The 13,137-nt window shown below is 38.2% G+C and overlaps 1 protein-coding gene across 3 annotated transcripts in view; it reads right to left on the bottom strand.

Moving 5' to 3' along the window:
* Positions 1 to 238: 238 nt before the first annotated feature.
* LOC143671220 (A-kinase anchor protein 17B-like) overlaps positions 239 to 13,137 on the bottom strand; it is a 35,353-nt gene continuing 22,454 nt past the window's right edge. For all 3 annotated transcript variants that reach the window (XM_077146229.1, XM_077146228.1, XM_077146227.1), the window contains exons 4-7: positions 11,953 to 12,721; positions 8,353 to 8,483; positions 6,551 to 6,782; positions 239 to 4,783 (exon numbers count right to left, since the gene is read on the bottom strand). In XM_077146229.1, coding sequence (XP_077002344.1) covers positions 3,137 to 4,783; positions 6,551 to 6,782; positions 8,353 to 8,483; positions 11,953 to 12,705 — 2,763 coding nt within the window. In that variant the 5' untranslated portion in view covers positions 12,706 to 12,721 and the 3' untranslated portion in view covers positions 239 to 3,136. The remainder of the gene's footprint in view (positions 4,784 to 6,550; positions 6,783 to 8,352; positions 8,484 to 11,952; positions 12,722 to 13,137) is intronic.

Here is a 13,137-nt window from a genome sequence, read left to right as displayed (position 1 = left end):
ACAGTTGCTGAAAGGAAGATAATTTTAAACCTAAATATCATGATTTCAATTTATCCAAAATTAAAATGAAATCATGGTCTTCATTCCATTAGCTCTGACATTTTCCAGAGATAAGTACCATAAAGGAGAAAGCTGAATAGAAAATATTAAACTAGACATTATTACTTTCAAAGCAAATGTTATAGTGGATGTGTAACATTCTAGTCAATACATGTAGTAAATGAACAAAGACCCAATGTTCACCATGACAATTTTATTTTTAATATATCTGAAAATTAAATATGTATTTCTCAAACAACGAAATTCAGAAGAATCAGCAACATTAGTGCAAAGCAGCATACTACAGGTAGAAATTTTCCCCCCAAAGTGGAATTATCAGCATGTATTTAAAAGTTTACATCTTAAACAGTCTTGCAACAAATGAAAATACATTTATTTGGTTCTTATTTTCAAAATTATCAGGTTATGTGGCTTTCTACCTGAGAAATTCAAACAAATTGAACAAAAACACATTGACAGACTTTTAGCTTAAAGCACTATCAGCTGCGCATACAAGGAAAAACACAAAAACTTTTGTGTTTTTAAACTATTTAAAAAGACAAAAGTTCAGGCCCTCACTTAATAGGGCATAGAAAAAAGAGATATGTGAAATTACTTTGTACACTGAAATAACAGCACAACAAAGAATAACCAGGTCAATTAACAGAACATGTTTATAATATTTTCAGTACTGTTTCACTCATTACTGAGTCATTCAATTGAAAAGTACAGGATAAGTTGTTCTCTTCCTCATTTAAGATCTCATAGAAAAAAGACTTACTCAAATCTAGAACGCATTACCACAAGATGGAAATAAAAATCCAGGGTTGTACAGAAAGTAAACATAAAACCAGTATTTGTACTATCTTCTGGGTCCCAGGACAGTATTTAGCAAATAAAACAAAAATGTTATATAGGAATGATTTAGCACCAATTCTATCATACAAAAAAAAAAAAAAAAACTCCACGTGCTGTATTCTGCAATTGATTTTTTTGTGTCTGGATACTGAGCAGCAAATTGGTTTCATGACTATAAACTCTGCAAAGAAAAACTGAACATTTTGACAGAAGAAATTGAGATTTTGTTTTTCGAGGCAAGCATAGCTGTTTTCCATTAGAAACCTATAACGTTCTTTGTTTTGGTGGCATGAAACGTGAAAAAATAAGAAGGCAGGTGCTCAGTGAAGGAGAGTAATACCTACTTACTGAAGGTAGTCTAACAAAATACAAGCTGTTAGTAGTTTAAAAGGCTAACCTGGAAAATAGTACTTTGAACATTAAAAGTCATTGCTAGTGCTCAGAGAACAAAAGGCACTCGCCCCATGGAGTGATTTTTCAGATTTGACAAGCCAAATCTGGTTTTGATGGCAGTCAGTGACTTAAAAGTAGAATTGAACACAAGAGAGCCAACCATTCATTGGTTATTATCTTATTAATAGCAAACATGTTCTGCTATGTCATATTTGTTTCTGAATTTCTGCAGGTACACCTCTATTAAAATATGATTAGAGGAGATCAATGAAACTTGTGGCTCTCATTTCAGATAAATTAGGAGATTTTGTAGCCCCTTCAGAATCCAGGTTGCTCAAGAGGCTGGTTATGAGCACACATCGTGTGACATCATTCTAGGCAACTGGACTGAATGGCAGCCTACCTGGCTCCGCCAGGTGGTATTTTTCTACAGAATACCAAGTTTAAGACTGTTTGAAATGAATCATGTCATATAAAAGTCTTGCTTTCCACTCCTTCTGTGGATTAAAATCACCTTTTTCTGCGCAGGCAGTTCCTAATCTCATTGATGTGTCTTCAATTGCCAGGTCAGGTATAGTTTTGTTGGAAAAAAAAAAAAAAAGGTTGTCTACTGCCCCTGAGGTTCTAAGTCCAATATAAAGTAGAATGAATCAGCCAAGCTTTCTACAGAACATGTACTGCACTGAGATGTGTTTTAAGAATCTATAAAATATCTCAAGTTAAAACATATTTAGGAAGTCCAAAACCAGTAGGTAAAAAGATAAATTGCTTATGTTAAGGGTTTACAAATCCTGCACACATACAATTTTTCCCCAGCTAGAAAACTATGGGCTTCGCCCTTGACTCTTGCTAATTCCATGGCATTAATGAGGATTGAGGAGGCACTTGTTACTGTTTTATAAAAGTCAATTTGGGGATATTCAGTGACTTTTTACAAACTGATGTCACCCAACCCTGAGTGAAAGGATTACATAACCTGAAATGGAATACTGTCATGTCCTCTCTTCCCAAGTGCCGTTTTTGGTGCCCTAGGATCTTTCAATATTTCCTTTTGTAAATCCCACTGGTTATATCACTTCAATTCTGTTGCTTTTCCAGGATGAATAGACATGAGGTTCTTCAAAAAACAACTCTGCTAATGATCCATTATCCATTTAAACCTCAAAAGACAATCTAAGCCCCTTTTAGATTCTTCTTCCAAAACTTCATCTCCAAAAGGACAACACTGAGTACTATGAATGTATTACTAAGATATTTTTCCTTCTGGTGGGTGCTCATAAAACTGCCTAATGTCACGCAGAACTCTATTATATATTCTAGCTGTTGCATCTCTTCTTTTATCTATGGTTATTTGTAGATAAAAGTGAGTTAGGAAAGTTTGTTGCTGCACGTGGTTTCTCTGACCAAATCGAAGAATGTGAAAAAAGATCCTTATTTGTCTGCTGTTGTCCCCCTAGAAGAGATACGATACTAAATGATGGCTTTAGGACAGCTAAGGGGGCCTTTCAATGTTAATTTGCTCCTTCGCTGGCACCAAATTAAAGTTGCAGTTTAACTGTAGAGACAGCTGTCCTTGGATCAAGAAGTTTTACAAGCATATTGATGTACCAAACTTCAGAATCTAGGTGTTTTGTATCTCCAAATACAATCAACCAAATACCTGCAATCATTTTGATCTATGCTATAAACTTGGGCAAGAGAAAGAAGTCATTGCATTTGACCTTGCTCAAGCCTTTAAGGTTGTTCTCTTGTTCTGTAGTTGCTACTATATAACTATGTTTGGTTTCTAATTTTCTTCTTTCAAATTGTTTATTGTGAAGAAGAGTGTTCTTGATCTAAGTGAACATCAAAACATTTGAAAATATAAGGAACTGGTATAGTTTCCAAAATACCTTCCATTGTCAATGTGCTCCTGACTGTTACGTCTAATGTAATATTGATCACAATTTAGCATGAAATTTTTAGAATTTCCATGTCTTTTACATCTTCTGGCATCCTGGTTATGTTTCGACTTCCAAGGAGTCTCTCTTCTTCTGGAAAAATTCCCTAAATAGAAACTATTCACACTTTTTGATGATGCTATTGGCACATGGGAGGGCCTATAGTTTACTTTCTGGTGAAATGTACTGCCACTAAACCTCCTCCTCTTCCTCGGGTTGTCCTCTAATAAATCACTGGAACTGGATTCATGGTAGTAGCCTTCATCAGACATATACCTGGGGGCTAGTCTTTCCCTCATTTTACTATTGTTTCTCTCAGGTCTACTGGAATTGCTTTCACCCTCAAGCCATGAACTTCTCAGTTCATACTTGGACCTCTTGCCTGGTTTCCTAAGCCTGTAGTTAGAGTATTTTTTCTCACTATCACACTTCCATTTTGGATATAAGGTCTGCTGACCTGACCTACTGTCTTGATCATAAGTGATGATTTCATCAGAGTCAAAGGATCCTTTTTCTGGGGAGCTACGATATGTGGCCACAGATTTTTCTTGCTCCTCTTTGTTTATGCTGCTAATGGTTTCACTGAAGCATTCGGAATCACTACTAATTTCCTCTAAGACATCTTTCAAGTCCCAAAATAAGCTGACTGATGCAGAGGGTGAGGAAACTCGGCTTTGCCTTCCAGATTCTGAGTCTTTCACATGTTGAGTATCTGCCTTTTCCAACAGATGGCTCTTTTCATTACTTGGGGATAGCTGATCATCAGCTTCACTGGCTGTATCCTTGCAATGATGTTTAAAGTCCTTAGTACATTCTTTGGTATAGTCCACTTTTCCTCTCTCTTGTGGTTTATGTTCAGGATCCTGAGTATAAATCTTTACCCAGTAATCATCTTCTTGAACCTGTTCTCTTCTTTCCGGGTTTTGCATTTGGCTCAAACTGGTTAAGTAAGGCTCAAGTTTTCTCAAATTGATCTGAAGGTCATTTCCCTTAGCATAGACATCCCTCTGCCAATGGCATGTGCTTGTTATGTGACTTGGTTCTAGGCAGATACGGGCATATTTTGGAGTCCGATAATAATTTAATAGGTAGTCAATAAATTCATCTGTCTCATAGATCTTCTGTCTTCTGCCATGGTCTCTCTCAAGTAATCTTGAATAGGATTTATCAGAACTGTGGTAGTCTTCTTTCTCAAGAGACTGACCTTGAATCATTGTAATCTGCAAGGGATTTTGGTCAGGGACCAAACTGTGATTATTTGTATCACTTAATAATTTTCCAGCTCTCTCTTTTCCAGCTGAACACTTTGATTTTTTTCTCCCAAGACAGTGGGAAGATTTACGTAAGTGAGTTCCAGTTCTTTTCTTCATTTTTTGTTTTTGTTTACTGTCTGACTTGGCAACCTGAAATTTTGGCATTTCTTCTTGATTTTGAGGATACTGAGTATTTAACTCTTCTTTCTCCAAAGTTTCCAATGTGTTCTCCAGCGCATGATCTTTCTCTTCTTCAGGGCCTGCAACATCTACCATGTGTGGATTGAATTGTGTGGATTCCTTCAAAGAAAAAGGTTAAAAAATCTCACATGAAAAACTACACAGATTTTTAAATTTCTGAAACAATTGGGCTCCCTAGCATTGTTCTGAAGAGATTTCTACTAACATATGGGATAAACCAAATTAGAAACAATATTGCACTGAAGAAACAAGAGGCAAAAACATGTAATGACTTAATCTAGTACGTGCTGCTTTTAAAAGGTCTGTGCCCATCCTTATTCTAGAAGGCTTTACCTTCAATGTAACTGAACCCATTTTTCATTTGTTCAAATATTTATGAGAGGGTGGGCAATGCTGGCTCAGTGGCAGAGTTCTCGCCTGCCATGCTGGACATCCGGGTTTGATTCCCAGAGCCTGTCCATGCAAACAAAACAAAACAAAACAAAACCAAAAACGAACTGTCATATATATATATGAGAGCCTACTCTTCTAGGTACTGTGCTAGGGGCTAGGGATATGAGGAGGAATAAGAAAATAATCTCTAGCCCTTCCAGAAAATTCTAATATAAGGAAAGACTGAAGGGTGAAATGTGTGGTATATCAGATGGGGTTGTCTGAAAGTGTCAACTAGCTTAAAAGATAAGCTTTCTGGTTTTTATTCCAGTCTCTCATTATACATTACAGGGGAGGGGGTCTCTGAGCAACCCCCGTGCCTCGCCGGCCCACCTCAGTGAGAAGCAAGACAGTAAGGAGAAAATGTGGGCGTGACAGTGGTTCTATCTATAGTGCTATCTGCCCTATATAATTTCAGGGTAGGTGAAAGGTGCTGCTCCAGGCCCCACCCTGACACCTGTCACAAATCAGAGCACAGTACATACCCATTACCTGGGGTTAGAACCTGGGGACTGCCTAATAGATGAAAGGTACTAACAGTGCCAAACATGAGGCACCACACAAACTTAAGGCAATTTTTAAAAAAATAGTCACCCTTGGCAGTCATTAAGATAAACTCAAAAAGATCCCACTATGCTTATGATAAATACAAATGTGAGATTTTTCTGATCCCTATTTCACTGAGTTTAGGTGTCCACGCTGATGAGAAAAAGGCCCAGACTACAAATATACATAAGATTAACTACACAATACTTTATGCCCATCACTTTTCATGTTTAAAGACCCTGAATATGGATTTTTTAATTAACATTTTGGGAGCTTTTCTGACTTTGAATCCGGGACATCTGCAGAGTCTGGCTATCTTTAGGAATTCGCAAAGTGGGAAAATCACCTTGAAAAAATGAAATTCTCCAAATCAAATGACTGCTCTATAATACGAGAAATTCCTTATCAGATAATTTAAGACTAGGCTAACATGAGCTTGCTAAACAAGGGTATCTGCTCAAAGCTCTCCCTTCTCAGCCAAACCTGTTGCAGATGAATGGGCAAGTAAAGTGAGTGGAGGACTAGACCTAACATTCATGCCATCTATTTCTTACCCCTGGTATTTTCTGTTGCATTCATAAAGATCTTAGAAAAGTAGATTTACTAGCCAAATGAATCTGGGTAATACCATCTTGAAGTTTGGAAACACAAATTGTGTGTGTTCTGGATGGCAAGAGCGAGACACAACTTCTCTGCTGGATTTGGTAACCCCTTTTGTACATCGATAACTGGACTTATTAGAGAGCAGCCTGTTTGAACAAACCCCAGTGAATGCAATGAGTCTTTCATGGGACCTATTTTAAATAGGCTACTGCTTAAATGCACAGGTTGTGTCTCAGCAAAGTTGGTATCTACCAAAACTTAAGAACAACTGAGAAATAGCCTTACTGCAATCTTTCTCAGAAGAACCCGTAGCAACCGGAGGGCCTCAACCCGCCTCTGAGCCAGCAGGTACTTCCTCTCCTCCCACTCCTCTGAAGAGTCGGGTTCCTCAGGCACCTCAGTTTTGGCTTTCTCCTTCTGCTTCTTTCGCCGTTGTCTGTCCCTTTCTTTCAAAGCCCGCTTCCTGACTCTGGCCTTCTTCCTCTTTTCCAGGGCTTTCTTCTCATCTTTTCTTTTTCTGCAGAAAGGTTAAGATTAAACCATTCAGAAGGTATTTATTAGGCATTTGACCTCCTTTCCCCTCCTGCTATCTCCAGTGCTGGGCCTAGACGATTTATGTTTTTCAAAAAAGTAAACAATGTATAAACCCATTACACATCATCAGAGTTGGGCAAAGAAAAGTGCATAAAGGAGACCTTATGTAGAAGTAAAGTATCAAAAAAGGAATTCAAAGGAAGGGGCCTCTAGTACTCCACTTTTTCAAACCATAACCTGGGACTACCAGATACAGCTTTCACAGTGACAATTTCATTTTTCTTCAGATCAAAACCTTCTGTGGGAAAAAAAAAAAAAAAAACCTTCTGTGGGCTGGTTTCACATAGGCAAATAAAGATAAATCAAGGCACTCAAATTCTTAAGAGTGAGAATTAGTCCTAGGCACATGGTACTTAACACAGCATACTATCATTAAAACCTACAGGTCCAGGGTGGGCCACAGTGGCTCAGCAGGCAGGAATGCTTGCCTGTGATGCCAGAGGACCCGGGTTCGATTCCTGATGCCTGCCCATGTAAAAAAAAAAAAAAAAACCTACTGGTCCAGAAGAATGTGGGCCTTTTTTGCTGCTGTTTTCTGAAAATTAAACCTGCTTTGATTAGGCCCTTATGGGAACGTGGGGAGGGGCAAAGAAGGGACAATGACCTGGGTCAGGACTGCAGCCAACAACTGGCAAATTATCTTAACTGCATGTTTATGCTAGAATTGGGGTAAGGTGGGGGGAAACAGTTATCTTGACTGGGCTCAAGTGCTGGTTAAGTTTCACAGACATGACCTCAAGTAACTCCTGTCACCCCACCAGTTGAAAGAGTAAGAGGCACATGGAAAGGTACTCTTTATCTCCTTCTTTGAATGACTACAATTTACAATGAAGACCAGAAGACTAGACATGCGTGGGGAGGAGCCAGGAGGTAAAATTAGTTTTCAGAAGCCTGTACTTCTGGCCCATTTGTACCTTCTTGGCAAACTTTTAGCAATCCCATATTCCTTTTAGATATCAGTCCCCAAACTGATAAACAAGGATAAGTTCAAAGAAATAAAGATGGAGATTATTTAAAGTCACAGAAAGACCTTAGGCAAACAATAAAAATGGCCCCTCCAAACTACATGCTTTTTTGCTTATAGGTTAGTTTGATTATTGGCCATTTTATGGCAGGAAATCTTTTCCAGAACTAAATTTTTAAAAATTTGTTAAGCTAGAGTTTTGACTATAAAAGTTTTGGCCTTTCTTTGTTTGTTTGTTTATCATTCATTTCTTTCTGTGCAACTTCATCTTTCTAGTCCTCATTATCTGTTTTCCCTGACCAATATATTTTTTCAACTCTCTTGTTTACAATTATTTTCTCATTCTGCTTTTTTTTAACAGCACAGTTGAAAGAATGTAGTCTTCAGTGGAGATTTCCAATCCGGGCCAATTCCTGCTCCATCCTCAATGTTATCTATCACATATAGCCATTCATCTGAAGGGATAAATCCTTTTACAAAAACAGAAGGAAAAGCAAAAAAACCTCTTCATTAAAGTTCATCTCCTTACCTTTCAGCCTCTTCCTCTTCTCTCTTCTTTTCTTTTTTCCGTTCTTCCTCCAGCTCTTGTAACTTTAGCCTTTCCTGATTTCTCTTTCTTATAGCTCCTTCACTGAAGTGTTTGGTTGTATCAAACATAACCTGCCCCAAAACAATTCAAAATTTCACTAGAAAAATTTACCAGTTGGCTGGGTATATCCCAGGTCAGAGAGAGAAAACTAAGATGGTATATATCAATTCAAAATCAAATGAATTAAAAATGTCCTCTCTGACCAGAGAAGTGCTGAAACCTAGAGGGCTCAGCCTCTCCAGACCATTAGCTAGTTCCATCTGCCTACCCCATATTACTGACAGCCCCTTCCAACATGAAAAAGTTAGACTGGGCATAGCCCAAATACCCCTAAAGAGTGGGATAGAAAGATCAAAGGTGATGGTGATGTTATACAGAGAAGGTATGGTTTAACAAACAAGTATGATTGCTGAATCATTATATTGATATTTCTTTTGGTTTCTAGTATGTTAGAGCAGCTAGAAGTAAAAACCTAAAATTGTGGAATTGTAACCCATACGAAACTCTGAAATCTGTTCTACAACTAATTCTTACGATGTGCTTGAAATTTATTACTTTTTTGTATATATGTTATTTTTCCCCAAAAAAGTCGATCGTGATGATAAATGCACAGCTATATGATAATATTGTGAACCATTTATTGTACACTTTGGATGGCTACATGGTATGTGAATATATAATGTATATCAATAAAAAATTAAAAATTTAAAAAAGATCAAAGGAGGTAGAATTATAAAAGAGAAGATAGGATTTAACAAACGAGTATGATTACTGAATCATTAAATTGTTATTTCTTTCAGTCTTCAGTATCTTAGAGTAGCTAGGAGTAAAAACCTAAAATTGTGGAATTGTAACATACCAAATTCTGAAATCTGTTCTACAACTAATTGTTGTGCTGTGCTTTGAAATTCATTGCTTTTATGTATACATGTCATTTTTCACAATAAAAAACAAACAAACAAAATGCCCTCTCTCCATCCCAGTACCCGTAACTGTTCTGCTGCTTCTTAGTCACCTGCCAAACAGCACCTAAGGGCTCCAGGATTTTCTTTGGCAGAACTCTAGAGGAGCTCACTTTACATATAGTCATAGTTACAGACTCTGGCTCTGAGAGATGTGAGTATATTACCTTGATTCGTTATTAAGATCAACTGAGTTAATGTATCTTTTAAACCACCAGAGACAAAAATAGTCAAGAAGCGGGGGGGGGGGGGGGGGCATGGAAAGGATGGAGGTAGCAAAATTACAAAAAGAGTGACCTAATAAGATAAAAGAGCTATCATGATTATTAAACGAGTTTTCAAATCTCAAAAAAAGTGAAAGATGGAGATATTACAAATAGAGTTGCTTAAAAAATAAAAAGAAGTAGCTATTGAAACATGAGTGGGAATAATAAACAACAAATTCATGATCACAGTTACCTTTCAGGGGAGGGAAGTGAATGTGACTGAGGATGAGTTTATGGCTGAGGGAGGTTCTCCCATCCTACTGGTAATGTTTTACTTTTCTAAGCTGGGCCATGGTAGCAGGTGACCAGTATGGAAATTGCTGTATCTTTTGTCTGACTGACAAAAAGCTCATAATTTTAAAATATATATCTTAGTATACTCAGTTTTACACATAACACATACACATGGAAACACATGCCAACACACACACACACACACACATTCATACACAGGAAGCTATTTGAAAAGTCCAAATTCACACTAAAGTTTCATTTAGAGGGAAAAGAGTGTTTAGCTACATCTTTTCCACTGCTGGATTAAGACTTCAAGATGGAGATGGTCAAAGGATTCACACATAAATGAGATGATGTGACTGGATAAACAGGTTGATTTTGAAAGTAAAGGATCCAAGTTTGCTGGGATTATGTTTTAGTAACTTATCTGACAGACATCCTGAAAACATGAGCTGTGACCCCAAAGAGTAAAGAGGGAGTAAACTGCTCTCCTTGTGTTTTCAAACTATGTACATCCCTCCCTTTCAGCAACTTGTCAAATATAATAAGCATATGAGATCATTCCACTGGGGCCATGAAGAATGCTTTAATGCCCTCAAGAAGTTTCAGGGAAATATTTTACGGGTGGAGTAATGAGGGCTGTAAGAGACAGTCTTACCCATTTTCTGCTTCTCCCTCTCTGGCTACGTTAGGACCCTTACCCACATGTGAGACTCAGATTATGTGGATGGTAATACTGTCCACTTTCCAAAGGCAATAAATTAGTGCTGGTATTTTGCTCACTTCAACCACATTTGTAGAGCACTTACTCTGGGTAGAGTCCAGTTCTTGGTACAGCGGGAAATAGAGACACATCCCTTTTCCTCAAGTAGCTTATAATATAGGAAGGAAGTTAATTCATGCATATAATAGCTATAATGCAGTAGAGAATGTGAAGAGTGCTGAAGGCTAAGTAGACACAAATTGCTTTGGGAATGGAGAGAAGACTTGAAGGGGCAGCCTTTCATGAAGCTGGTGGCTTTGGAGGATTGTCAGGATTTCAACACCTGGAAATTTGTATAGTATGGAGATTCCAAGGGAAGAAATATCAGGTGTAAAGAAAGACAGAGAAGAGAAAGCCTGGGAACCATTTGGAGACCAGTGAGTAATTCCACTTAACTGGACTCTAAATCGTGGGAAAGGGAGGTTGGGAGGAGAAAGTTCTAAAGGTAGTTTGAGATAAGAATGTGGAGAGCTATAAGTGCTCTCCTAAGGAGTTTTGACTTTATCCCATTCTATAAGCAATCTTCCTAGCACTACTATTTTCCCAACACAAGAGTTTACCTGTTTCTTAGTTCTTGAAATCTGTCTTTCAAAAAATGTCTTCCCCTATTAACCAACCCATACTCCAGGAGTCAAAATCTGAAACCTGTGTGTCCAATGCTCTAACAAGAAAAGTTCCAAATGAAAAAACCAAAGCCACATTAACCGATATCCACACCTCAGAAAGAGAAAACATAAGAGCTCAAGATGGTTATTAATACCTTACTAGTTCTTATGCAATAAATAAAGATCACTAATATATTCACATTATTCATGGGTATTAGGGCAGAATGGAAAGGGAAGAACAACTGTAACAGTTTATTGCATGAACTCTGACCCTAAAGACAGTCAAGTCACATGGGTCATGACCCCAAGAGTACAGAGGGAGTAAACTGCTCTCATTGTTTCAAACTGTGTGTATCTGTTTCTCTCAGAAACTTGTTTAATATAATAAGCATGGGAGACAATTATATAAGGGCCATGAAGAATTCTTTAATGCCCTCAAGAAGCTGAGGACATTAGAGCCCCAGATTATGACAACCATCACTTTATAACCACAGCTGGCAGCATGTGTGATTGTAGAAGAATGAGAGTTCAAATGAGGATTTTTTTTCCTTCCTAAACATTCACCTATTAATGACAACACAAATATTTCCATGAGCTATTAATCAGAGCCTAGTGGAGTTCATAGAAATGTATTTCAAATGCTTTCTTCAAGCCTCAATTCAGGACCACCGAAACAGTGGAAAATAACAGCAACTCTGGCTACTTCTTACCTTAATGTTACATGCCAGAGCTTTCCCATCATCTCCTTTAAGCATCAGCTTCATTCCTCGAAGGGACTCCATGGCTTTTACAAAGTCAGTTGACTCTTGGTACTGTATAAAGGCCTCAAAGGTCTGCAAGCCAAAGCTAAAGCCCCCAAAGCTCCCACCAGTCATCACTTCTCTGTAGGGGTCAAGCATAGGGATATCCACATTCTTGATTTTCCCAAAGCTTTCAAAGACCACTCGAAGTATCTCTTCACATGGCTTCTCCCCGCTGGAACCTTTAGGTGCAAACCATTTACAGGGCAAGCCTTCAAAATATATAGAATCTGGGCTCTTATCAGGGTCCTGCTCTTCTGGCCCTTCACCCCATGAGGCCTCCTTTTCCTTGGGAAAATGTTCCCACTCTCCCTGGGCGTCTGTAACCACTACTTTTAAGTCTGTTTTCAAACCATTTAGCTTGATGATCTTCCCATGTAACTTTGACTTCAGGATCTGAACCAAACTTCGGGTTTCAGCCTCACCCTCGAATCGGATGAAGTCCTTGGTACTCTTAGAGAGCCGAACCGTAGTGAACTGGTCAGGGCAAATCAGGCTTTTCAGTTGGTCAAGAACTTCCCAGTTGGAGAAGGGTCTCACAGGTTCTGTACTCTCAGGGAGCAATACATTGATCATCAATTTTGCTATGGGCTTGAGGTAGAGGTGCTGAGCTGCACAGAGCTCTGTTGCCTCAGAGTTATCATATACCACCGTGACAGTCATGGTGGTGCTGGGATTCCTTAGAGGGCAAAAGAGAAGAGATATGACGCAGATGGAGCAAAACACAGATTTGGATCTTGAAATGGCATTAGCATTGCAGTGCCCTGCTGTCAAAATTGATAGAGAAAAGTATCCTAGGGGTAAAATTAAAATATCTTCCATTTGCTTGATGGGTTTTAGACTTTTTCAAGAGTATCTATTGATTTCTGTCTCAGTTTCCTCAACCATAAAATAGAGATAATAGAATTTCTGGGAGGATAAAACGAGCAAGTACATGTGAAATCCTTAAAACACTGCCTGACACACAAGAAGTTCTCAATAAACATAAGCTATGACTATATTATTATTAGAGGTAATGATATTACTTTATCTCATGAAGCAGCTTATGTGTAGTAGGTATTTACATTCTTTTTTCCAATTCAGATACATTTCTCC

The sequence above is a fragment of the Tamandua tetradactyla genome, chromosome X (assembly GCF_023851605.1).
Source record: "Tamandua tetradactyla isolate mTamTet1 chromosome X, mTamTet1.pri, whole genome shotgun sequence".
NCBI lineage: Eukaryota > Metazoa > Chordata > Mammalia > Pilosa > Myrmecophagidae > Tamandua > Tamandua tetradactyla.
This window is presented reverse-complemented; position numbering and strand designations above follow the sequence as displayed.